The sequence below is a fragment of the Strix uralensis genome, chromosome 11, assembly GCF_047716275.1.
Source record: "Strix uralensis isolate ZFMK-TIS-50842 chromosome 11, bStrUra1, whole genome shotgun sequence".
Lineage (NCBI taxonomy): Eukaryota > Metazoa > Chordata > Aves > Strigiformes > Strigidae > Strix > Strix uralensis.
Window position 1 is genome coordinate 8398919 of NC_133982.1, and position 27107 is coordinate 8426025.

Consider the following 27107-nt stretch of genomic DNA (forward strand, 5'->3'; position numbering starts at 1 on the left):
GCCCTTGCTTTGTTAAAAAGTCTGTTCTAAGCAAATAGAATAATTTTCTTCATTAGCTTGTTTATTTGTTTGGTTCAGCTTTGAAGGTCAAGTGAAGCTTCCCAGCCTAATTACAGAAAGCCCCACACTAGGAAACTAGCCCCACAAATGGTCAGAAGGCCACTCAAAGCCCAAGTATTCTGTCGCCAATATATAGTACATATATAGTGTAGTACTATCTGATGGAACAAAATAAACCTTTTACGTAAAATGTAAACCAGAGATTTAACCATAGAACAGAGGGATTTTTTTTTTAATGGGAAACTGTGAGAGGTTTGAAGATCTATTATATTTTTTACTGTTTTTTATGGGTATCTTTATCCTGTGTGTGCTTAGAAGCAGTATTTTTTTTGAGCTTTTGTGACCATGTGGTGATTTTAATTCTCAAAGCAGTATATTGTTCAATGATCCATGTAACTCTTCCATCTGAATCAAAATATTTCACTTGAGTGAAGGATGGAAAATATTTTCTAACCTATTGCCTTTCTGCAAATACAATTAAGAGGGAGATTAATTAATTGTAGTATTATTGGTACAATTATTTAGAATAGTAAGTTTAATAATAAATACTGTACACTTGTAAATGAAAATGTGTTTTTACTCGGTATGTTTGGTCTTTGAATTTTCTCTCCCATCTCACTGATTTTCTTTTCTATTTTTAATATTCAGCCAAAAGCTCTTAAACTACTAGGGATGGAGGTAAGTTGGATTTATTGTAAAATATTGTCTCTATCAGAGCATTTCTTGGTACAGTTCTGCTCCTGCTCTTAGCTTTTGCACTATTACTGTGGCTTAAAGTAAATTTCAACTAGACAGGATCTTCCATTTTGCAAACAGCCAATGAAATACTTCTGAAATTTTTTTGTAGGTAGGGTCTTGATAGCTGCTTAAAGCTTTGCTCAATAAGTCTTCAGGCAGTTTTTAGCACTATTATGTAACAACACATTCCATGTTGGAACATACTGTAGATTTAATCAGATGTGAACATCAATGATATTGAAAAGAGAATGTGATCCAGCAGTGATACTTATGGTCAAATCCCCTTTAACCATGAAGTAACAGTTTATGTGCAAATAAGGTTTTATCATAGAGAAACATTTAACTGGATAGTGAAAAAACAAGGTGGTCTGACATGTTAGATGCTGTCCTCTGCTATAAAACATCCTTGCTACCATGATGGCACCATGCTTTGTAAATGATGAAGCTGATCCAGAATTTTGGGTCCAACCTCTGCCTCAATTACTTGTGTGTCTGCAGAAATTTTGAATTGATCAGAATCAAGTCTGGGATGATGCCTAAAAACTTACTCTGTTTTGGAGGTAACTGCTTTTGTTTCTGAAAAAAAGTATTAATATAGACCAGGAGAGCATTTACACAAAGAGGCTAGGTACATTTCTCTATGAAGTATGCTTTTACTACTGCTGTGATAATATTCTAACACAGTATATGTATATGTTGTTTGTGTTACATTTGATGTGAACTATACCCACACACAAAAGCCTCTATTTCCCCAAGAAGATAAGCAGCTTTCTTCTCTACAGAGAAAGTCCAGGTTATGTTTAACCTCTCTGATCAGCTTCCTATTCTCTAATAGCTCAAGGCCAAAAGCTCAGCCCCTCAGAGATGCAGCCCCTTTTAATCAGCGTTGATCACACGTAGGTTGCTTAGTGCTTCTCCAAAAGCACATTTTGATTTTCCTATTTCTTTCAGTAAGAAATGTTTTATGTGGCACAAACTGAAGTGTTCTCTCCACTTGACAGTGAGTGTAGCCCACTCCTTTCTTCCAAGAGAAAAATGAACATTTTGTTTGCTAAAGCATCAGTAAATTGATGTGACTCCAAGTGTTTGGGTTTTTTTCATTTTCAGTGTTAGCAGCTCTAAAACAGGAAGTTTAGTCTCCTTAGCACTTTGTCTTTCTTATGCAGGGTTTTGTTTTGATTTGATTTTCCTAGTGTGGGGAGGACCTAATTTTTGGTCCTGCATTTGAGATTTTATGTCCTGTGCTTCAGAGATGCTCAACACTTTCTTCATGTGCATGCAATTAATGACCCCTGAATTTTCCATAAGAAACAGAGGTCACCACTTGCAGAGCTTAAAACTGCTGGAAGAGAAATGCATACTTAATTGTTGGGCTGAAGAGTCGCCTTTGGAAACCTGGGGTGTGAGGGTGAACCCTGAATTTGGATTTAAGTTCATGTTCTGTCAAAAAATAGTGCATTATGCTGAGCTTGCTTGAACGGGAACTAATTTTGTAGAATGGTAATTGCTTTTACTTGCAGTCCACTTCTGAGATTGGAATCAAAGTCTACAATGACGATGAGCTCTGTCTCTACACCTATATATGCAATGTTCTTCTTACAGTATTTAAACCCTAATTGTCCCAATGATGGCTTTTCTCCCTTCAGGATCCTGCTTCATTGTCAGTACTTCCCTTCAGTTACTTCCATGTTGGTTCCTGTAGTAATGGCCTATCCTCCCTATCCCTTTAAGAAATGGGATACTTATACCTTCCGTTTGCACTGCATACGTAAGAGGAGATTGCTTATTCAAAGGTGAAGACTCCCTTTAGTAACTTGCTGTTCTTAAGGGTGCTATCTGCCTGTCTTTTCCACTTGCATGTTACCACTCTCTCCACCTGCATGTCCATCTGAAAACTGCTTTGATACGTGCGAGATATGCAGCACTGTTCTTCAGGAATAGATGCAGACATATCAAATGAGAAATTACAGTGGAACCTATTCATAGTGAATTCAGGTTTGTTAAAGCTCCATTGACACTGCAATGGAATTCATCAAATATTAATTCATTGCAAATCAACATGTGCAATTACACATGCAGTAGAGATCTACTTACAATGCAGTGTAAAATGATGCCTTCAGTACAATAGGGTTCTACTGTACTTATCCAAGGTGGGTGACTTGTAATTAAGTACACAAGAAGTGGTTCTCTGAATAAAATATTAAGTTATGTGTGCTAGCCCAGTGCATGCTCTGTCACTTGTTCTTCATAGTGTTATTGCTATTGGCATTCATTGTACCAAACAGCAAAAACAAATTAGAACTTTAACTGTTAATATGTCCTCTCAATACTTGTTCTGTGCATGGTGCCATTGTCAGGTAAGCTGTTAAGAACTGATGGGAACATTTTTTCTTCTTTCCTTCCCAGGATGATGAGCCTCCCACCAAAGGGAAGAAGAAGAAGAAGAAAAAGGAGGAAGTAGTCAATATTGATGTGGACGACCCAGAAGTCAGCCGCTTTCAGTACCCCTTTCATGAACTGATGGTATGGGCCGTGCTGATGAAACGGCAAAAGATGGCACTCTTCCTTTGGCAGCGAGGCGAGGAAACCATGGCCAAGGCACTTGTGGCCTGTAAACTGTACAAGTCTATGGCCCAAGAGTCTTCTGAGAGTGAGCTGGTGGACGACATCTCTCAGGATCTGGACAACAACTCAAAGTTAGTAGACGCAGAGCAGACTTTATATCTACTTGGTATAGGGGGTTGTCTGACCTGCTAAGAAGCTTTTAGTAAAGTACAGCTGATTTCTAGAATGTAGCTTCACAGAATGCCATTTGGAGATGATTTATCAACAGTAACCAAGCCAAAATGTGGTCTCAGGATCTAAAGGTAACACTAGCAAGCAGAAGACTTGCATTTTTTCTGACAGAACACATTCTTTCTTCAGCTCCTCTCTCTGTAAAACTAGCTAGTTTTATTTCACAAAGTTATTTTCAGGATTTACTCACATAAATTAAGGGGTATCTTATGATAGATCCAAACTGGCCTTAAGATGTTCCTGATCTAAGATAGTTCTCTCTGGTCACTAAAAATTTGTTTGCAACTTTTGTAGACTGTCCCAAATCAAGCTTGAGACTCATTTTTTCTTGTCATTGTACATGAATGTGGAAAAACATGACTTCCTGTGAATGGAATGAAAATCCAAATGCAGGCAAACACTGATATCTAAATCAAACTTCACTGGACTTATCTTGCATTTTCCAGAGATTTTGGCCAGCTGGCTGTTGAACTCTTGGATCAGTCCTATAAACACGATGAACAGATTGCCATGAAACTACTGACCTACGAACTGAAGAACTGGAGTAATTCTACCTGCCTGAAATTGGCTGTGGCAGCTAAACACAGGGACTTCATTGCTCACACATGCAGCCAGATGCTCTTAACAGATATGTGGATGGGGCGACTACGCATGCGGAAAAACCCAGGCCTTAAGGTATTTCTGTTCTGAAATTGTTTTCAAAGATAGTTTGTTGCATGTAACATTACATTATACATAATGTATGCATAGAACAAATCAGCTTACTAATTATTGGTGTTTTAAGAACATATCTGTTTTAAAGCTAATTTTTTTGATTTCCAAATTCAGGATATCTAAGGAACATTACCCCATGACAAAGGAAAATATAAATCCATAAAAGGTTTAGCATGATTGGAATCTGAGAGCAAAGTTGTGGCTTTCAATGAATGATGAGATCTGCATACACCTTTGATTAAAAATTAGTTGGATACAAGCAAAAAGATCTCCACTGGGGGTCCACGCAATGGGAATAGAGAGAAAATGAACCAGACGTGGACACGTACTTCTTACGTTGCTTAATATTGTACTAGAAGACACGGAGTTGAGACTCAGTGTTGAAAAGAATGAAATCTGTGCAATTGCATTGTGTGAAACTGTGATTTTTATTTCCCTCTTCTGTGATTTGATGATATGGTCTTTCTTACTGATTTTTATATTTCCTAATTGTTGGATTTACAAAAAAGCTGAGTCATGTGAAGAGGCTGGCACAAAAGGGAAACATGAGTGAGCCAACGTTAAGGAAGCAGAGCAGTGTTTGCTTGTGTGTGTTTTCATGTGAATATAATCCTTTCTTTGTTACATTATGCAGTTACTGTCACCCATATGGAGGCCCATCATGATGGTGCCACCTTCAGTCTCACCTCCTTATTTCCTTAAATCCCCCATTACTGACAAAGTGCCACGCCTATCTTCTCAGGTCATACTTCCAAGATTGCTGACATACGTATTGCAGTTTCTCTGTTCCTTCTTAATTTATTTCCTCTTTCCCAGGCATCCCTCTTAAACCTCTTTAAAATCTTTAGTCAAGTGTCCTGCCTTTCAGGTTGCATCATGGTGCTTTCTAAATCTGTTTATTGATTTCCTTTCTTTTCTCCAAAGGATTAATCAACCTGCTAACATTCTAGTTTCATTACCTGCATTCTTTTCTTTGCTCCTTTTCTGTACTTCGGCAACTCATGCTTGTGTTTCTGTATCTCAGCAATCTCATATAGTAAAAGAACTCTCCCAGTGCTATCTGCAAAGCTTCTTTTACCTTTCACACATTTTTTTTAACTATTAAAACTACTTATAGTACGTGACTAAGGTAACTATAAACTCCAGTAACAAGCCTGATGCCCTCTTCCAGCCACCACTGTGTCCATTCCATGGAATTTCTCTACTCAACTCTAATTCTGGAGCACAATTTCTTAATTGCAGTGTATTTGTGGAGATGGGAAGCCTGCCAGGGTGTCATCTTTCCATACAAGACCTTATTGCCAATGCTTCAGAAGTACTACTTACTCATTTTTGTAGGTTTGTGGATAGCAGAGTATCTTGAGTACTGTACAAAAGAAAATATTGTTTATGGGATTTGCCTTGTTATGAAATCTATTCATGTAAACAAATATTGCCACCTGAGTTGGATTCTTTCTTGTTGTACAGGTTATAATGGGGATTCTCTTGCCTCCCACCATCCTTTTCCTAGAGTTTCGGAGTTACGATGATTATTCTTACCAGACATCAAGAGAAAATGAGGAAGGCAGAGAGAAGGAGGAGGAAAATATGGTCAGTAATGGAGATTCTTAGGAAGTTCTAATATCTCAAGAATGCTCAGTTTTCTAACTTCTCTGATTATGCTGTAGGTCACACAGGTTAAAATCTGAACTGCCTCTGTGGGCTGAAAATCAGTGAAGAGTTCTGGGAGTGTATAGGCTGGATTCTCGGGGCTTGTAAATTATCTGTGTAGTTGCACAGATTTATGGAATTTGTATTTTTGTATTTTTAAAAAGAGGTCTGTTGTTCAGAGGAAGCATTGTGTAGTTAACAGTTGGCTGGGGCTGTAGTTGAGGAAAAGCTACTATTTTTACTATTGAATATTGATGAAAACTGACAACTTTGGTCTTCCAGGATGCAAATGTGGATGCAGGCTCCCGAAAAGGAGATGAAGAGAATGAAAATAAAAAACAAAAGAGCCTTCCAATTGGAACAAAGATCTATGAATTCTATAACGCACCTATTGTCAAATTTTGGTTCTACACAGTAAGTCATGATGAGTAAACTGATAGTGATCATTTTTCTCACACCTGTGAAACGTCAAGGATTTCAGTGTAAAAATAATAACCAAGTAATAAATAAATAAATAGTGCTGACTTTCATGGAATCTGATGAATAAAGCACTCTCTTTATTCAGAGAAAAATGCATAGACAGTGAAACAGAATGAATAACTGAAGCTTATGCTGTCAGCCTCTAAAGCTCCTACACACTTTGAAGGAGGCCCTGTCTGGCTAATCATATGCCTAACTCAGTGCAAGCTCCCCAATCCAGTCACTCAATCCGAACTAGGCTGGATTCTCTTGCATTCTAAAGGCTCTGGCTCCTGTTCTGCCTTGAAACATACTTTAGCACCCAAGAAGTAACACCATAGTATCAGTGCTTGCCATTTGCTCTGTGGCAGTTAGGCTCAGATGAGTGCAACCTAGATGGAAGCAGAGATCGCAGTCTGCAAAGACGTAATAGGTACTTTTCTCTTACTTAAATAATTAGAACCAATCTAAAGATAAAGATTTATTTTTGACAAGAATCTGATTTTCTTTTTAGTGCATCAAGAATTCTCTGATGCTAAACTCTGTTTTAATAGGAAGAAAAAGTATTCATGCTGCTGCTCATAAATTTTGTGTGTGCCCTGTAAAAGATACTGGTTTCTTTTTTATTCAAAGCTAGGACTTCCAATACTCAGTATGTCATAATATTATATAGGTCTTTAATTTTAGCACATCATAATCACAAAACACTATACTGATCCCTTTCTGCTGCCTGTATTAATAATTAACAAGGAGAATTCCAATTTAATTTCAAAGAAAAGTATTCAACATGGTTTCACATGTAAAGAAATTACATTTTAGTAGATTAAAAAAGCCCCAGGCACAAAGGGCCTGATTTAGATGCTTTGGAATTCTTGTTTTGCTTCTTTCAACAAATGAGATAATTCAGCTGCCTGGATCATATGTTCCACAGCATCTGTCATTCCTTCAGTTGTTGGAGGCCTGTGGCCTCTGCCAGTGGGCATGGCAGCTATAGGAAGGGCTTTGCAGCAGGCTCACTTAATTCAGAGAAAAAAATGTTTTTTCTTGTGCAAGTAAGGATCTTCAACACCTGAATCTTTCACACATATCCTCAATTTCTGTGTTCATACATGTTTGTATGAACGTCACAATTTGGGCAGGCTTCACCTTCATGCATTATGCAGGCCCCTCAGCTAAGAGGATTTTACTGCCTTCTGTCTGGTGTTTCTTCTCTGACATGGTGATGCAGCCTCCTGTACTCTTAACAAATTAGGCTTCAGCAAGAAACTTGTTCCTGAGACTAGGGGCTGCTTAAAGTAACCAAAATATCTGCAAACCTACTGTTCATGCAGATGGGTTTAAGTAACAGGTACAAGAAGAGGTGTTGTAGGGACTGATATATGAAGTCTGTATACCTCTGGCTGCACATAAAGAATATATTCGGCCTAGGTGGCCTCAACCACGTTACTGCAGGGTGGAGAAAAGCAACTGACTGGTGTCGCTCTTTATTTCCCCTGCCCCTCCAAGCAGGTGCTGCTCACAGCCCTGCCTTCCAGTTCTGCTTTAGATCTGTTTTGAGATGGTGAGTAAACATTTCACACTGAACATTTCATTCTTTAGAAAACTCCATTTTCTCCCTGGAAAATCTTTTGGTTTATTACTGCTTTGTTTCCCCTTTTTCTGTAAAGCCATTGAATCCATTTTGGGTTCTTAACTCTGAACTTCCAAGATCTCTGAAGTTTTTAGTTTGGCTGGTCACCAGAGACTGCTGTGAGGCATGGGGACACCAGCATCACCAGTTTGACATTTACACCAGTAGTTATAGAAAACTGAATGATAGCTCTATTGACTTACACTAATAGTCCAGAACTTCCTAATGGAAATTAGTGGAGACTGATCTTTTCTTTTTGTGTGTGGCAGTCATCTCAAGTAATTGAATACTGCCTAACTGTGGAAGGATCCTGGGATCCATCACCTAAAGTCCATAAAGGCTTTATTTATTTTTTTTTTAGATATCATACCTCGGTTACTTGATGCTATTTAATTATATCATCTTAGTGCGGATGGAACGGTGGCCATCAGTCCAGGAATGGATTGTCATCTCTTACATTGTGACGTTGGCTTTAGAGAAAGTAAGAGAGGTAAAGTCTGATCATACCAACATCTCATAATCCTTAAAATGAAGCTCGCTCTTAGAGGTAAGAACGGCATGGACTTGTGTAGAGGGTTGAGAAGCCATACATGAGAGAGGAGATTCTTATATCCACAGAGTGCCAAAATACTCATCACTGTAGAGAGTTTCACTTATAAAACATTCCCATACCTTAAAACTCTTATTGATCAAAAAGATCAGGCAAAAATGCCCTGAGGTCAGTAGTCAAAATGAATGCTGTTATTCTCTTATGTGTATTTCCAAGGAAAGTCAGGGCCATAACCCCTGAAGGAAGTCTCAGTAGATACTGTCTTTTTATTAGTGATGCAGTCCTTGATGGGAACTGTAGGCAGAGAGATGTTTTGGGGAATTAACCAGAAGTACTATCTGACTGATCTCATTACTTTTGTATGAGGAAGACATCATAAAAACTTCTACTGTATTCACATGCTGTAGTGCGGTTTGCACTTAGCCTATCCTTCTCTGATTCACAATTCCCACATCTCATACTAACTGTATTTGGAGATAAATATGGATGCCAAGTCAATAAGCCAGCTCTTCTGCTTTAAATGTTATTGATTAAAACCTTCAACAAAAAAAGGATTAATAAAGCCAAAATAGAAACAAAGATGAAAAGGGGGTCCAGAAGATGGCCACGAAAATTATCAGAGGGCTGAAACAGCTTCGCTATGAAGAAAGGTTGAGACAGTTGAGGTTGTTCAGCCTAGAGAAGAGAAGGCTCCGGGGAGACCTTACTGTGGCCTTTTAATATGTAAAGGGGGCTTATAAAAAAGACAGAGAGAGACTTTTTACCAAGGCCTGTAGTGACAGGACAAGTGGCAGCCATTTTAAACTGAAAGAATGTAGGGTTTGATTGGACATAAGGAAGAAATTCTTCCCTGTGAGGGTGGTGAGGCCCTGGCACAGGTTGCCCAGAGAAGCTGTGGCTGCCCCCTCCCTGGCAGTGTTCAAGGCCAGGTTGGACAACCTGGTCTAGTGGAAGGTGTCCCTGCCCATGGCCGAGGGGTTGGAACTAGATGATCTTTAAGGTCCCTTCCACCACAAAACATTCTATATTTCTATAAAAAGGAAATTTTGCCTGCTAATAACTAAAAATATTGCTGCTTGAGACAAATTTTGCTGGCAGTGAAGGGAGTCGCAGACACTTATTGAATGTGACAAGACTGATCTTTTTTCATGACCATTACTTCAAAAATGTAACTTGGAGTGTTTCCTAATGATTTCTTTTTGGGGGTTTGTTGTGGCTTTTTTTTTTTTTTTTTTTCAGATTCTGATGTCAGAGCCTGGCAAGCTGAGCCAAAAAGTAAAAGTTTGGCTCCAGGAATACTGGAATATTACTGACCTGGTGGCTATTTCAGTATTTATGATAGGAGCAATTCTTCGCCTTCAGAACCAACCTTACATGGGTTATGGAAGAGTGATTTACTGCGTAGATATCATTTTCTGGTACATTAGAGTACTAGATATCTTTGGTGTGAACAAATATCTGGGACCTTACGTCATGATGATTGGAAAGATGGTTAGTGCCTAAATTGCTGTTAATTATGTATTTCAGAACTTCATGAGAAACTAAATTCAGTTCTGATTTAAAAAAAAAAGTTTTCCATCTGAGTAGGACTCTAGTAAAGGCTGTGAAAAAGTAGCTGTATGAATTTCACACACACATGAGGTGCAGTACTCTTGCTGATAACTGCTTGATTCAAGAGGGAATCTCTTTTCTTTTGTGTTGGGTTTTTTTTTTTTTTTTTTTGAACCAGCCTGTGGAAACTTGTTCACTTTGCCTGCCTTCTGCCTCCCAAAGCCATACCAATAATAAATTGCTGATACACCAAGATCATCCACAAAACCATCAGTTGTGGACAGGAGATGATACAGCAACAATTGTGTCATCTCTTTGCAACCACAGAAGAGCTCTATGCTGAATGCAGAGCATAGTGCACTTGATGCAAAAGAGAACAGGAATAGCAAAGATTTTAGCATTTTAAATATTTTTAAATATAAATCTAGTATTCCTTTAAATGACTGGTTTTACTGCATTTTTATGTATGCTTAATTCATGAGCAGTAGTTAAAGTAAAAGAATAATATCAAGAAAATTATCCAGGGGAATGTTTGTTCTCTTGATACTTTCTTGGTTACTTTAATGCATGGTGGCAAACAGACACGCTGGTGCCTCTGTACTACGTGGTGATGATAAGAGCCTCTGTATGGTCTCTCTGTGCAGATGATTGACATGCTTTACTTTGTGGTCATCATGCTTGTGGTTCTGATGAGTTTTGGAGTAGCCCGCCAAGCTATCCTGCACCCAGACGAGGAGCCTTCTTGGAGACTAGCTCGCAACATCTTCTATATGCCCTACTGGATGATCTATGGAGAGGTGTTCGCAGACCAGATAGACCGTAAGAGTAGAATTCATAGTAAGAGTCTGTTTCCTGTTTCTGAGGTAGATGATCAGATCCAAATTAATGATTGTTTTTAATTTGGAAGTAGTGTTTTGTCTTTATATCATTGTTGTTGTTGTTTTCTTGTGACAGACTCCAGAGACTGAAGGATTTCCTGTTCCCCACCTGCATGTCCCATCTCTCAGTTTATATTCAGTTATCATTGAGAGTGATACAGTCTGGAATACTCTCCTATCCAGGGATATAACAATACTAAGTGTGCTGTTTGCTTGCAGGGATCAACAGAGATCATTCTGAAACTTTCTTTTGAACCGATGTTTTACTAATAGTTCCAACAGAAGAAGAAAAATACCTTGCACAGGAGACAAAAATACACATAGCCTTTCATCCTCAACTCACAGCAGGATCCATGAGCTAATACATTTTTACTCCCACTGATACATCTATCTACTTTCCAGAAATGTTTCCATTTCATGAGTCACTCATGTTCTTTTCTACACCTGTGAAAAAACAAAACAATATTCTGCTTGATTAGCTTTGAGTGTGGAAATAGCCCTTTTTATAGAAAAGCTGCAAAGTTTAAAAAAATAACTGTCAGTATTTTAGAGGAGATAGAAACTATCATATTATTGCTAGTTTTGTGTTAATATTTGAAATTTATACAGACAGTCGAACATGTAGCTGGCCTCCTCCAGTGTGTATCAAATAGTTTGCACTTTATCTGAAATAATATAAGCTACTATCTCAGCATTGTGTATGTGTTATTTCAACCCATATATTGTCAAGTAGTAAAGTGGAAAGCTGAAGAAACTGTGAGGTCTAAGTTCAAAAACCATAAAGATCCATCATCATGAGAAACCTTTATTCCAAATGTCATTAAAGTGTACTTTGATTACTTAGAAGGGAATAAAATGTCATTAGTCTGTTTCTGAACAAGAGCTATGTTGCAAAGATCTGCAAGAGAACCATGTTGCAAAGATCATATAGTCTTTGTTTTCCTTACGAATGCTTGTCTCGTTAATGTAACTTATGATACACTAAATTACTGTTGACATATAAAAGGTCAAGCCAGTTATTTATTGTCTGATATTGCAGTTTCAGTGCACATGTGAGCCAGGATAAGCTCAGGATCTCTCAAATGGGTTAATTGTCCCATGGGGAGGAACAGACTGTAACAGCGTATCCCTTGCCTTTGTGGCTCATAATGTGCATTCAAATCCTACTTCACTTTGAACAAAGAATGCTTGCCAATGTAGACAGTGTGATTTCTTTATAAATCAAAACTCACACCTTACCAACAATACTGATCTCTTCAGTGTAAGTGACGTCCCTGACTTCTCTCATGCTTCTAGTTGTTTCTCAATTATATACTCAGCATCCTTTGAATTAGAAATCTTTCTTCAGCAGTGCAAAAGATTTTGGGGAAAAAAGGTTCAGGCTTTCCAGTTACACAAGTTCAATCCAGCTACTTGCTCCACTAACCTTCCCAGGTCAAAAGCTTTTCTGTGTCAGTAACTTAAACATAAGCTAACTTGGAAATGTGTGGTTTTGTTGTTGTTTTGATATTGAAATAAAAGTGGTGTGGCTACGCAAGGAGTTCTACTGGTATAACTAGGCTGCATTACAATTATACTGTAAATTTCTTATGTCTAGAAGTCTGTGGACTGACTTCTGAAGATCTTTTTGCTTTCAGTAAGATATTCTCACTCTGACCTTTCCGTGGTTCTCTAAACACCCCACAAAAACAACCTTAGAAGTTGTTGGGGAGTGATTGCTATGGGCAGTCTAACCTGACTCTGTGTCAAGTGCTTATGGGTAGTTTTGCCAAGGCCCGTTGAGTGTAAACAATTTATGTAAAAAGTATTACATCTGAAAGAAGGTAGTTGGACTTCTATCAGTAGCTTCATTGAGGACAGAATGTCACCTAAAGATGAAGATTGCAAATCACAGAATTGCAGAGGTTGGAAGCCAACTTTGGAGACCATCTAGTCGAACTTCCCTGCTCAAAGCAGGGTAAATTAAGCAGGTTGCTCAGGGGCCGTCCAGTCAGGTTTTTAATATCTTGATGGATGAAGACTGTGCAATCTCTCCAGACAACCTGTTTTTAAATGGAATTTCCTATATTTCTATCTTTGCCCACTGCCTCTTCTCCTTTCACTGGATACCACTGAGAAGAGTCTGGCTCTGTCTTCTTTACTCCCACCCACCACCACGTATTTATAACACAGGTAAAATCTCCCTTGACCCTTCTCTTCTTCAGGCTAAATTATCCCAGCTCTCTCAGCCTTGCCTCATTTGTCAGATGCTCCAATCCCCTTAATCTTTGTGGCCCTTTACTGGAGTCTTTCCAGTATGTCCATGTCTGATTTCTATGGGGGAGCCCAGAACTAGACACACAAGTCCAGATGTGGTTTCACAGAGCTGAGTAGAGGTGAGTAATTACCTCCCTCAACTTGCTGGTAACACTTTTCCTAATGCAACCCAGGATGCTTTTGTCTGGTTCACTCCATTTAGATGTCCACCAGCAAGAAGTTAGTGGCATCTAGTACTCAACAGCAATGTATTCTTAAACAATAGAGAAGCCTGGTTGAGTTTCTTTCAATAGTGTGATTTTTCTTACAGTCACAATTTAGGGGGTGGCAAGCAAGTATCCATACTGGTAGTCAAAATGGGCTTTAATGATATTGTACACTGTAATAACATTAATATCATGACTATTAACGGAAACATAACTATTCAATAGAAACAGCTGGCAGACTCAAAGCCAGGGTGGTTCTTAAAAAAAAAAAAAAAGATAAAAAAGGAGGAGGAGGAAATGTTTCCATAATAGCTAAAAGAGTGATTTTGTGTGATAATTTTGAGTTGTTCTGTGTTCGTGGTGACCGCCAGTTTTGTTTACTTGCCTGAAATATCATGTATATTTAAATGATCATCTGCCAGAAGCATTTTGTGATTTATTATTAATATCATGAATTCACTGCCGTATGTGACATTTGGGGAAAACAACATGAAGAGGAAATTGCAGAATGCAATGCATTTTTAATAAAGACATTGTTTCTAAGCATATGTCTCTACTGTTCTGACATTCAAGCTGCTTATCTTTTCTTGGCAGCAAAACTGTATTTTCAATCATCTTTTTTTATATTTTTTTTCAATATTATTCTATTGTTTTCTTTCTTTCTCTCCCTGCCTCCTTTCCTATTCCGTTCCTTTGGAATGCTGTTCAGTCTATGCCATGGAAATTAATCGTAAGTCTCTGTGGAGAGCTGATTATCTCATTTAGCTGAATATGTTCATTAATCTTCTTCTTCACTAGATACTGACATTTTAATTATTGGGCTCATCCAATATTCAGGTGTGAATCTTGTTTTTCTACTGTAATAGTTTCATTTGAAAAGAAGCAGAGGAAAAATATTTTAATACAGATGCAGATCAGAAGTTTTAATTGAGCTTATGTGGTTGCTATGACTTGTTTCTAGTACATTTTCAGTAAAATTATCTTTTTAAATTATGATGCATGAGTGTCATGGTATAGCTAATTCCCTTTGATTACCTAGATACAATGTTAGTGTTTCTTTGGCAGTACTTTCATTGGTCCATGTGAATAATATTATGATTTGCTTGAACTTCCTGTTACACTTTTCTTACGATGAACAGGAAAATGTGGGTCTGATGTCTGAAAAGCAAGTAAAGTATATTTTATTAATCATTGTCTAAATATCTCTTAGAGTCCATAGTAAATAATACTGTTTTCAAATAACGTGAAGTATTTTTCAGGTGAGGTTGAAGCATTGGCTTTTTTGCAAAATGCTTGAAAATATTGGTTTGTCGATTCACATAAACTAAATCTGTAATAAAGTCATTGTCAGACTTAGTATTTACTAAGATTTCAGCTAAAGAACCTGTGGTTGATAAACACTTTACCCGCTACTAAATGGTTCCAAAAGTTATCCTTGTATTTGAAATCAGATACACTGGCACTGCACTTAAAGACAGAACAAACTTTCTGCATTTACCCAACTCCAAGGCAGCTCTTACCCAAGACAACCTATGTTTTCTTAGGATTACTTCAGGCAATTTTGCTGTTACTAATATAATTTTCATTTTATAATTTTATCTCTGGTTTAAAATGTTATCTAAAAATTTAGAATTATTGTGAAAAATAAGGGAAACTGAAATTGGCCCGAAAGTGGGGCAGGGCCACCTGCTGGTATCATTAACAGCCCCAGACAGGACAAGTGGTAGTCGAGGGTCCATCCAGGGAGTCCCGTCAGGGGCAAAAGGAGACAAGGCTAGACTCAGAAGAGGGTTTATCCAGGGGACAAACACAGGTCTAAGGTCCATCTAGGAGGCAGGGCTCAGACCTGCACACCTGACATAGCTCAGGCAGGGACAGGTATAGTGGGTGTAGGTGTAGACACCAGGTGAAGCTGGTCAGGATCATTAAAACCTCTTCAGCACACTCAGGGCCCTGATAAAGTTTTAATTGATGCTTAGCAATCTGGGACCACTATGTAAATCCTTTAATATTTTTGGCGAGTTATACACACAGGTTTGGAGAATTTTATTTAATTTCACTATTAATATGTATGTAAGCACATTAAGATCTTGTTCTAGACTATTACTATGAGAAAAAGATCTATATGAATTTGAAAAGAAAGCCACACTGTACAGTAAACTTGGAGCTGCCTCTCTGTTCACTATTATGGAAAATTATTTTTGTATGCTGTAGTTAGAAGCAGAATTCAAAGCAGAAATTATACATGCTTGCTACTGGAAATAAACTGCAAAATTTGTCTAGCTTGGCAAAGTTTATGCATGTGTCATCATTAAATAAATGTGAATAGTGTCTTTTAAGTATTGGGCAATTTGTGAAAAATACCTTTCCTGGGTTTTTTTTCAGCTCCTTGTGGGGACAATCTTTATGATGATGATGGTAAACGTCTCCCTCCATGTATACCAGGGGCCTGGCTCACTCCTGCTATTATGGCCTGTTACCTCTTGGTAGCAAATATCCTGTTGGTAAACCTGCTGATTGCTGTCTTCAAGTATGTAAATGATCATGCACTATCTTTACTTTCTTATTGCCGAGATAAAGTTTCTGTGAGAGCCTGTCAACTGATTTTGCAAGGGTTTGCATTTGCACTCGATCTAATTACTCTGTGAACACGACTGGCCAATATTTGGAATCGTGTATACACTGGGAAAGAGTGGAGGAAAGGTTGCTTTGAATTTGCCAGCAATTGCAGTAATGCATATGAGAGAATCTGGCTACTTCCAATTACCATTTAGTGGATAGCGATAGGCCTCAAGATTGCTCTGGAAATATGAAAAACAGAATCCCTGAAACCTGCTACATACCTGATGGAAGCCCATGTAAACACTAGCAAGCATGATTCTGTGATAGAACTGCAGAATGAAAATCTGAACATCAAAAGCAGGAGGCATTTCCACTATCACTACATCATCTGGATTATTTTTCTTTTTTCTTCTTGTTTTGCTTTTCATTTAGAAAAAGAAATTAGGGCCTTGCAGAGTTCTTAAATGACCCCAAAAAGGAGTCTATATTGTCTTGAACCAAGAGAAAGGATGGCTACAGGTTGCCAGGTTGCCAAGATCTCTGGCCAGTCCAGGCAACGTGCACTATGCACATTCTTAAGTTATTTTACAAATCTATATTTAGACTTCTCTAGAGTAAAACCAAATACATTTCTGCTGCTTGTTCTTTCTACTCACAGTTATGTTGCATGCTTTTCCTGTCATGACCTAGGGATAAAAAAAAAGAAAAAAAAAAAGGATTTAAATATCTACTTGCTAGTAAGACTTTTTGAACACACCACCTGAGAAAAGCAGGTGATCCATTTTTAATGCCCATAAACATGTAGTGTTGGAGGGCTTGTTGGCATAGGTAGCTTGTGTCACAACCACAAAAATAGTTCATCGTGTGCCCAGAATTCTACAGCTCACAAAGCCTGTCTTTCATTTGATGTATGTAGCTTAAAAGGTCATGAATTTTAAAGTGCTCCAATGCCAGTCAAATCGCTAGGGGGAAGGGGAAGAATCTTACAATGGTAGCTATTATTGGCTGAAGGACCAAGGAATCAGCAGTTTGGGAAGTAGGTCATGCTGTTAACTCCTGCCATCCCAGCATGGTTGCAAGGGGGTGAGATCTAGCTAGGGAATTCCTGCAATGCAGGAGACACCAAATGAAGGCAGATTGTTATTTTTCATTGGTAAATAATCTCATGCATACTTAGCCAAAAGAAACCAAAAGCTATGTGTACTCAAGAATTCTCTGGTTTCAATGAGATGTTTTAACTGGTTTTGTGAATGTAGATATTCTAAAGCACAGAGAATTAGGAAGGAAGTGGACAGAACATATAAAAAGGGAAGTGCCAAGATCATCATCATCATAGAAGTGGAGTGAGCTGTCTGAGCACACTTTAAAATAGCTTGAAAAGCTTTATCTAAAACAGAACATCAAGTCTGCTTTCTCTTACTTGGTATTTCATAACCTTGACTTATTGTTATCTCTGGATTGGATACTATCACACTCCTTCATATCCCCTGAATTACAAAGTAAAATATCTTTATAACACGCCTCATTTCGGTGTAGAAATGATGAGGCTGTGGCTTCCAAGAACAAATTCCTTTAGAAGAATATGCACGATGTTTTCGAGACAGAAGTTTGAGTGAATAAAGTTTGAATTTAGGACGTTTGGTGAAAACTTGAAAAGTCTTCTATGTAGGTCAAGCTGATTAGCATATTAAAGGCAAACTATGTGAAGCTTCTGGGTTTAGCATACAAAATACCTTTCATGGATTTAATACTTTCTGTAATATCAAATACTGGCATGTGTTAAAAGAAATACTTTATAACCAAGCCTCAGAATACCAATTATGTGATTCGTAAATTGTGTGAGTTTCTTTTCACTAACACCTAACGGACTTTATACAGTAGGCGCAAATAGTCTAAGAGGGGGACTGTTCTGGGTGGTGCATAAGGGATGCAGAGCACCTTCTGCTTTGCTACCCTCAAAAGGAGTAGTGAAATCATGAGTTCAAGTTAATCACCAGTTCAGCAACTTCAGCAGCATCAACAAAGAGCTGAACCAAGCAAGTCATATGGCCTCATGTTTTTATTTAGCTGCTACTTTTCTCAGTATAGGACTTGCTCAATTAAAGTAAACTTAGGGGCCTAATAGAAACTATACCTGTGTTGCCTTTCAGCAATACCTTCTTTGAGGTAAAATCAATATCCAACCAAGTCTGGAAGTTCCAGCGATACCAGCTGATCATGACGTTCCATGACAGACCTGTCCTCCCACCACCAATGATTATCTTCAGCCACATCCACATAATCTTCAAGCGAATCTGCTGTTGCTGCAAGAAGGGTGAAGGAGACCAGGATGAGCGTGACAAGGGACTGAGTATGCAAGAAATCTCTAAGTTGCTCTCTTTGCACCATATTAGCAGAAAGCAGCAGCTTTTCCAATGCTGAACTATTTTGTTCACGTTGATGGTCAAGTGTATTTGCAGAAGACAGTATGGAACAAAATTTATATCAAGTTAACAGCTCCTGAGCTCTGTGGGCTCCTGAGAATATGCAAAATGCTGTGCTGCTAATGAAGACTTTCTTAACATGCTTTCTTAAAGCAGTGGGATGGCATCTACTTAATCCAGTTTTACCTAGTGAAATCCGTATGTTTCAGAAGGCAGATAGGAAATCAGGATGAAGGGATCACAGTTTCAAATGTAATCTGTAATGTCAGCTCTGTGATTGTGAGCAATCTGTGTGTAAGAGTATCCCCACTTTCATTCCTCCATGGTAGAGATGTATTTGTCATTTCACAGGGGAACTGTGAGGATTCTTCTCCTAACACGCTCTGTAATTGTTGATTACTATTTTCATTGTATGCCTCATTGAAACAATCAGATGCTCACAATTGTCCCTATATTTCTACATTTCACACGAAACATATTTTGTTAGTAATTATATTTCTGCATAATATGCTTCTGAGTTAAAAAAGGGAAAAAAAAAAAAAAAGGAAAAAAGTAGCACTACAGGCTTGGGGAGGAGTGGCTGGAGAGCTGCCAGTCAGAGAGGGACCTGGGAGTGTTGATTGACAGCCGGCTGAACATGAGCCAGCAGTGTGCCCAGGTGGCCAAGGCCAATGGTATCCTGGCTTGCATCAGCAATAGTGTGGCCAGCAGGGACAGGGAAGGGATCTTACCCCTGTACTCGGCACTGGTGAGGCCGTACCTCGATTACTGTGTTCAGTTTTGGGCCCCTCACTCCAAAAAGGCCCTTGAATTACTCGAGCGTGTCCAGAGAAGGGCAACGAAGCTGGTGCAGGGTCTGGAGCACAGGTCTGATGGGGAGCGGCTGAGGCAACTGGGGTTGTTTAGTCTGGAGAAGAGGAGGCTGAGGGGAGCCCTCATCACCCTCTACAACTACCTGAAAGGAGGTTGCAGAGGGCTGGGGATGAGTCTCTTTAACCAAGTAATAAGTGATAGGACAAGAGGTAATTGCCTCAGGTTGCGCCAGGGAAGGTTTAGACTGGATATTAGGAAGCATTTCTTTACAGAACAGGTTGTTGGGCGTTGGAATGGGCTGCCCAGGGAGGTGGTGGAGTCCCCGTCCCTGGAGGTGTTTAAGAGTAGGGTCGACATAGCGCTGATCTGGTGTAGTTGGGAACTGTTAATGTTAGGTTAATGGTTGGACTGGATGATCTTCAAGGTCTTTTCCAGCCTAGATGATTCTGTGATTCTGAAGTAAATGGTAACACTCCCTCCAAATACAAAGAGGCAAATTCAAGTAAAGGATGAAATGTTCCCAAGAGCTTGTATTTCCCTTGGATTTTCCTTACATGATTATAAATTTTTGAAGCTCTTATCCAAAGAATGTCTGGGAAACAATCTGTTGTATTAGATTTTCTGTGGCCTATAACTGGCATCGTTTTAAGAACAATATTTAATGAAGGAACAAACTGGCAGAGCTTGCCCTAGTCTTCTTCCTGTAAAATCTAGTGAGTTTGTTCAACATGTAGCACTGCTGTTAAGAAGTGCAGAGGTCATTGAGAAAACAGTGGATGGTCATAAAAGCAGATGATCACTGTCCTGCATGACATCCTTGAACCACTCGGTGGATAAGGAATTGGCTGGATGGTTGCACTCAAAGAGTTGTGGTCAACAGCTCAATGTCCAAGTGGAGAGCAGTGATGAGTGGCATCCTCAGGGGTCGGGATTGGGGCTGGCGCAGTTTAACATCTTTGTTGGGGACACAGACAGTGGGATCGAGGCACCCTCAGCAAGTTCACCAATGACACCAAGCTGTGTGGTGGGGTCACACGCTGGAGGGAAGGGATGTGCCATCCAGACGGACCTGGACAGGCTGGAGAGGTGGGACCGTGCAAACCTCCTGAAGTTCAACAAGGCCAAGTGCAAGGTCCTCCCCATGGGCTGGGGCAATCCCAAGCTCAAATACAGGCTGGGCGAGGAGTGGATTGAGAGCAGCCCTGCAGAGAAGGACTTGGGGGTATCACTGGATGGAAAACTGACTGTGAGCCAGCAACGTGCGCTCACAGCCCAGAAGTGGCCAGCAGGTACAGGGAGGGGATTCTCCCCCTCTATTCCACTCTCGTGCAACCCCCCCTGCAGTGCTGTGATCAGCTCTGGGGCCCCCAACATCAGAAGGACACAGACCTGCTCGAGTGGGTCCAGAGGAGGCCATGAAGATGATCAAGAGATTGGAGCACCTCCCCTGTGAGGACAGGCTGAGAGAGTTGGGGGTGTTCAGCTGGAGAAGAGAAGGCTCCGGGGAGACCTTCTAGCAGCCTTCCAGTACTTAAAGGGGGCTACAGGAAAGCTGGGGAGGGACTCTTGATCAGGGGGTGTAGGGATAGGACAAGGGGTAACCATTTTAAACTGAAAGAGGGTAGATTTAGATGAGATCTAAGGAAGAAATTCTTCCCTGTGAGGGTGGTGAGGCCCTGGCACAGGTTGCCCAGAGAAGCTGTGGCTGCCCCCTCCCTGGCAGTGTTCAAGGCCAGGTTGGACGGGGCTTTGAGCAACCTGGGCTAGTGGAAGGTGTCCCTGCCCGGGGCAGGGGAGTGGGACTGGATGGTCTTTAAGGTCCCTTCCAACCCAAACCATTCTACAATTCTATGATAATGCGTTACATTGCCTTCAGGGCTGTGACCATCTTTGTCTAAGTGCTCATTCCCTATTTACAATATCATCTGTTCATTTAGTTCAGGAGTAGAATCTGCAGTATCTGTATGTCCATAATAATCTGCTAAATTGGATTTAAATTGACTGCTAGAACTTTAGAAAAAGAAAACTCATATTTTGTTCTTCTGTTTTGCACAGAGTTATTTCTGAATGATGAAGAGCTAAAAAAACTCTATGAGTTTGAAGAGCAGTGTGTAGAAGAATACTTCCAGGAAAAAGAAGATGAGCAGCAATCATCTAATGATGAACGCATCAGAGTTACCTCTGAAAGGTACCTATTATAAGAAAAAAGCCATACCACTTATCTGGAACAGTAATTGCTTTTTTGCATCTTCATTATAACCAAAGTTGAGTTAAAGTACAAAAGATTTAGATCTTGAAGAAAACCACCACCAATTCAGAAACTGTTCTGAATTCTGAGTAAGTATCTGTGCAGGTGCTTCTCTCACAAGAGCAAGGGGTTTGTTTTTCCTGCTGGTATGTCACTAAGGCTGCTGGTTTGGGTAGCTTTGGTATAAGAACATTTTTGTTCATGGTGAATTTTTTTCTCTCTCCCATCTGAAGATCACAGTTAGGCTTTTTATGTGTTTGAGCAAATTACTACTTGTTGAGCTTCCAGCAGCAAATCCAACCGGAAGAAACATTTTGGAGCTTAATGACAAAAGAACTGAGGATTCTTCCTTGGGCCTATGGTTTACACTAGGGTCCAGCACTCACAACTGCTGAATTTTAATCTCTGCCACAAATTCTCTTGGAAGCTTTGAACAGGGTGCTTAGCTTTTCAGTATGAACTTCTCCATTTAAAAGACGGTGAATATTCACATGTAAATCATTAAGCTATTCTGAAGACTAGGTAATGTTTGTATATTGCTGTGTAAGCACACAGTGATAATGGCAGCAGCCCTTTTTTTACCAGGTCACTTGGCAGGACTGTTCCCAAAGGCTCTGCCTATTCTGTTAGTAGTAAGTCAAAGGATGGGGTCTTTTGTCACTTCCTTAAAATGATGAAAAACTCTCCCTGTAATGAAAATGAGTTTAAACACTCTTTCACCTTTAATCTACCTCACAGTATTCTGATAATGAACTACTCCATATCTATCTCTCTATCATCTATCTTATCTATCATCTATCTTATCTATCTATCTATCTATCTATCTATCTATCTATCTATCTTCCTTTTTACATTTCTTATGAAGTAGCTCTGTGAGCCATATAATTCTTTAACGGATAAATATTTTTCTCTTGAAGAGAGGCCCTGAACATCTTGCATTATTATATGTGAAGTTTGAGAATAGAGGAGAAATGAAGTCTGCTACATGTATTTGAGTAGTTTCTATCACACTATTTATCCATAGCAATTTGTCAAAATCCTAGGTATTGTGACAGAGAATAAAGCAGGGCTGGTAAGCCTCACTGATTCACTATGGTCTATGGCCACAAAGCAGATTTGCTTATTTCTCATGGCTTCTTGCTCCAGATGCTTCGTCATCTTTTGTGTTTGAGAGCAAAAGAATGTTAATTTAATTTCCACAGTTGATTTACTAGTGTATGATCTCAAAGTCACATTCTAATGCATTAGTTTTATATGCATTCTTCTGGTACCACCACTTCCATTATGATATAAATGATAAAAGAAAATGGGAAAAAGTATTATTTTAATTGAACTGGACAATAATTCCCCTCCCTTCAGTTGATACACAATTGAAAGGTATTTCAAGAGCTGAAGTAATTCCATACACACCAGCGTATGTTCTTTCTTATGCAGCTATAAAACCTGTTTGACAATATGCCTTGATGTTATTTTAAGTCATCCTGTGAGCATGTGATTAGAAAGTGTTTTTCACATAATTAATCGATGCTTTGCAGTGAAAGAGGACAACTGAACATGAAGTGGGTGGCACACTCAGAAATGTTAATAGTAGGCTGTCCCCGAGGGCTGCAACTCTTGTACTCTCCTGGAATGTAAATAAGGGTGAAGTTCAAATAGTCCTCTAATATGGTATATGGAAAGCACAGATTACAAGAAATGCACATGCTTTTGATGCTACACATAGGGAAAAAGAATGATGCATGATAGATAGCACAAAATTCTGCCTTGCAAAGAAATGGGTAGCTGGGTGTCTATAATGGATTACTGCACCATTCCACAGCTTCTGTTCTATGCTTCCTCTTTTATACCCAACAGAGTTGAAAATATGTCTATGAGGCTAGAAGAAGTGAATGAAAGAGAACATTTTATGAAAGCTTCTCTTCAAACAGTCGACCTTCGACTCTCTCAATTGGAAGAACTATCTGGTCGGATGGTAGATGCTCTTGAGAAGCTGGCAGGTATTGACAAATCTGAGCTGACATATCCACGTTCACGGGCTTCATCTGAGTGTGATGCTGCATATCTCCTAAGGCAGAGCAGCGTTAGCAGCTCTGATGGCTACAGCATGTACAGATACCACGTTGGAGGCGATGAGTTAACATATGATGACAGTACCGCTCCTATGTCACCAGCCGTGGGACTGCATAAAAAAGCCCATTCTCTTGGTACCAAAGAAGATGGAGCAGACCCAAGGATGCTGGTTCCAGAATACCACCCCAGTCTCCATTATACATCTAGTGCTAATACAGCAGATTACAGTAAATCTACATTAGAAATTGCACAGGATGTTTCCAGACCCCATTCTGGTTCAGGTGGTTTGGGGGATGAAAAGCAGGGGATTTTCAAGAGTGATGGAGTGCTTCCTCGAAGTATAAACCAGATGGATGCTGTTACAAACAGACAGTCAGTACCAAGATCAGATTTTCAGAACACTCAATTAAAAGTAGAACATACCAAGTTAGAAGCAACCATCTCTTATCCCTTGGACAAATCTAAAGCAATGCGCTATTTTCCTCCTGAAACATTCAGTGCTTGTCAAACCACTATGATGAAGTCAAGGAGCTTTATATTTGCACAGGGTGGGAAGCTGGTTGGAGGAGTTAACAACTGGACCACAGAGTATAGTACCATCATGGATCAGCTGTGCCCTTCTACAATTGAACAGTGGGCCACAGAGTGGAAATACGAAGTTGAGCAGCAACTTTCTCAAGAACGTCCTCCAGAATACCCTGGTTTTATCTCTGAAGCGGAAAGGCAAGCAGAGCAGAAGAAGTTACAGATGGACACAGATGATGACAGTGATGTTGGTGAAGCAGGTATGAGTGTCTCTTACACGTCTATGCCTGCCACTGTCAAGGCTGAGAAAGAGAATTTCCTATCAGTAAAGCCAGAAAGGACTTCTGGGTTCCCATCAGTACGCTCAAAGAGTTTGCACAGCCATTCTCGGAAAGCCAAGTCTGTAAAGGACAAATTAAATAGACCAGGACATGCCAGCAGTGTAACTAATTTGGTGGTAGCATTTGGCAGTGCAACAGAAGAACAGAAAGCTAGGCAAGAAAATGCATCCACAGAAACTGAATGTTGAAGTGGCTAATGGCTTGGCTCCTGTTTTATCAACAGTCAGGAAAGCAGCATGACTAATTGAACAAATTATGGATTTTTAAATTAATTTGTAAAGAAGAATTTTGTATATATTTATTTCTTTTAATTTTAAACTTAATAGATACATGTTCTGTTCTTAAACACATGCTTGCTGGGTCAGGTGAAAGGAAGATGTTCTCTCAGGGGCAGATAAAAAGTAGGCACAGTCCACAGATGCCAACAGTATAGATCTTACTTTGTTCCATTTCGACCTCCCTTATAAGCTCATTTACTGACAAGCTCTTTATAAAATAAGGATGGGATTATCATGCAATAATTTAGAAAATGTTTTTTCTTCTTTTTTATCACAAGACTTCTTAAATGGAACAAATTTTTAACCAGCCTTAGTTTTTATCCTTACTTATGCAGCTGGTTTATTTGTGGCCATTGTGTTTTTCAGATCAAATTGTTGGAGGCAAGGAAAAATTATGCAGTCCCCTCTTTCACTCCTGATTTCATGCATGCTTCTTAGCTCCTCTTTCAGAAAGGCACAACATAGCAGTTTTCATCCAATAAAATAGGTCTGAGTGGCAAAACACAGATGTGTTTGGAGAAACCTGACCCAGAAAGCCATGTGTAGACATATTCTTGACCTGTCCTTGAACTTTAGTGGCATAATCTTGCTTTCAGGATCATATCTGTCCCCACCCCAAAGCATGCTGACAGCCTTACACTGTTGAAAAACAATGATCATTGTTTCAAAATGTTTAGGGAGATTTTAAGTATATGAAGTATATGGAGATTTTAATAATATGAATCCAAGATCTGCATTAGTGTTTTGCATAAATGGGGATTACAATAGAAGTCCATGTAGAGTAAAAATCCGGCTTTTTTTAAACGTCTGTAAGGGAAAATAAAACAGGAAAGGTGTTCTGACTGGGTGAGATCAAAATGTAGCCAGTTTGTGTTCAAAGCAAATTTACTGTGACAAATTCATCTTTCATTTTGCAATTTCATTATGATGACACATGAGGAACAAGGAACAGCTTTTAGGAGTTAGTCTAAACAAAAAATAAAGTTTCCAGGTGAGAACAGAAATTTCATATGTTTTCTTGAGTAAATTCCAAAAACAAATGTCAAAGGGAAAAAAAGTCTCTACAGCGAAAGTGTTTTCTATCTCTCGATGACTAAGACTGGAAATTCACAGCTATAGTTACATTTTCCCAGCACACTTGTCTCAACAGTGGCATTCTAACTACTAGGTTTGGATAGTTTTCTTCATAATAGTGTGATATTATCTGCCTCATTCTTCTCTTTTACCTTCTGGGAGTTTTGTTTTCCCAAATAACCTCTCTTTGCAGGGGATGAATGCATACGATTGAACAGACAAGAAAGCAAATGAGTTCAAGGCATGTTACTGTTCACAGAATACTGGTCGAAAGTTTATGTTTAACTCATTAACCATCAGGACTTATTCATATGTTATTTTGAAAAGACAGAGTTTCTTTTCTTCCCCCACCATCAGCTCCACAGTATGCAGGTCTCAGTATCCCCCTTGATAATGCTGCTTACAGCATTCTGCAGTGCAGAGATTGATGGAAGATACTACAAATGCATTGATGGCATCAGCTTTTTATTGTTTGTATTATATTTTCATACTCCATCCATACTTACACTTTGAAGTGCTGTTACCATACTGAATGGTCGTGGTAACTGCATAGACATTTCTGAAAGCTAAGTCATGATTTACTACAGATTTTTGCTATCTTGGTCTTATTAGCAGCTTTACTGCTTTCACTTTTGTCAGAACAGTGTTGACATTTTGCTTTTCAAGTGGGCTTCTCTTTTATTCAACTTTAGGGAACTTGACATTTTGTAAAAACAGAATGACATTTGAAATTGTTTCACTTCCATGTTTATTTCTGTGTTACCATTCTATGCAACTACATAGCTATTTTGTATGTGTGGTTAAAATAGCCTCCAACTTGCCAATGCCTTTTTAGTGTTTGCTTGCACACTCACCAGAAACTGATTCATCAACAAACACAAAGGGATGCAGGTTTTCAGCACTTTGCTAAACAAGCAGTATGCATTGTGGAATGGAATACAGTATGTTGCATACCTCTTGTTACATTGTCTTTATAAAATGTGTGTTAAATCATGCTCTGTTTGACCAGTTATTTTTTTAGCATTTACATTAAAAATTTATCAGATAGCATGTAGATTTCAAATAAAAACATTTTACCTTTGTATTTATTTACTTTCTTTGTGTAAAAATATTTATAAAGAAACACATGAAAAAGATGTGAAATTAATTCAGTGTTAACAAATTTTTCACCATAATGATATCCATACACTTCACTTATCTGTTTCTTCTTAGGCAGTGCATGGGCTGAACATTTTCTAAGCAAGGTTTCTTTTTTAACATTTGCCAGTAATTTTCCATAGAGTTC

The 27107-nt window shown here is 39.0% G+C and overlaps 1 protein-coding gene across 10 annotated transcripts in view; it reads left to right on the plus strand.

The window, feature by feature from the left end:
- Positions 1-26906, plus strand: part of TRPM1 (transient receptor potential cation channel subfamily M member 1) — a 110179-nt gene extending 83273 nt beyond the window's left edge. For 4 of the 10 annotated variants that reach the window (XM_074880300.1, XM_074880291.1, XM_074880295.1 and 1 more), the window contains 13 exons: positions 709-738; positions 3205-3494; positions 4041-4269; positions 5776-5898; positions 6241-6372; positions 8409-8537; positions 9837-10088; positions 10793-10985; positions 14198-14218; positions 15874-16018; positions 18201-18400; positions 21342-21474; positions 23389-26906. In XM_074880300.1, the coding sequence (XP_074736401.1) occupies positions 709-738; positions 3205-3494; positions 4041-4269; positions 5776-5898; positions 6241-6372; positions 8409-8537; positions 9837-10088; positions 10793-10985; positions 14198-14218; positions 15874-16018; positions 18201-18400; positions 21342-21474; positions 23389-24658 (3147 nt within the window). In that variant the 3' untranslated portion in view covers positions 24659-26906. The remainder of the gene's footprint in view (positions 1-708; positions 739-3204; positions 3495-4040; positions 4270-5775; positions 5899-6240; positions 6373-8408; positions 8538-9836; positions 10089-10792; positions 10986-14197; positions 14219-15873; positions 16019-18200; positions 18401-21341; positions 21475-23388) is intronic. The other 6 variants (XM_074880292.1, XM_074880297.1, XM_074880293.1 and 3 more) reach the window with 3 other exon arrangements.
- The last annotated feature ends 201 nt before the right edge of the window (positions 26907-27107 follow it).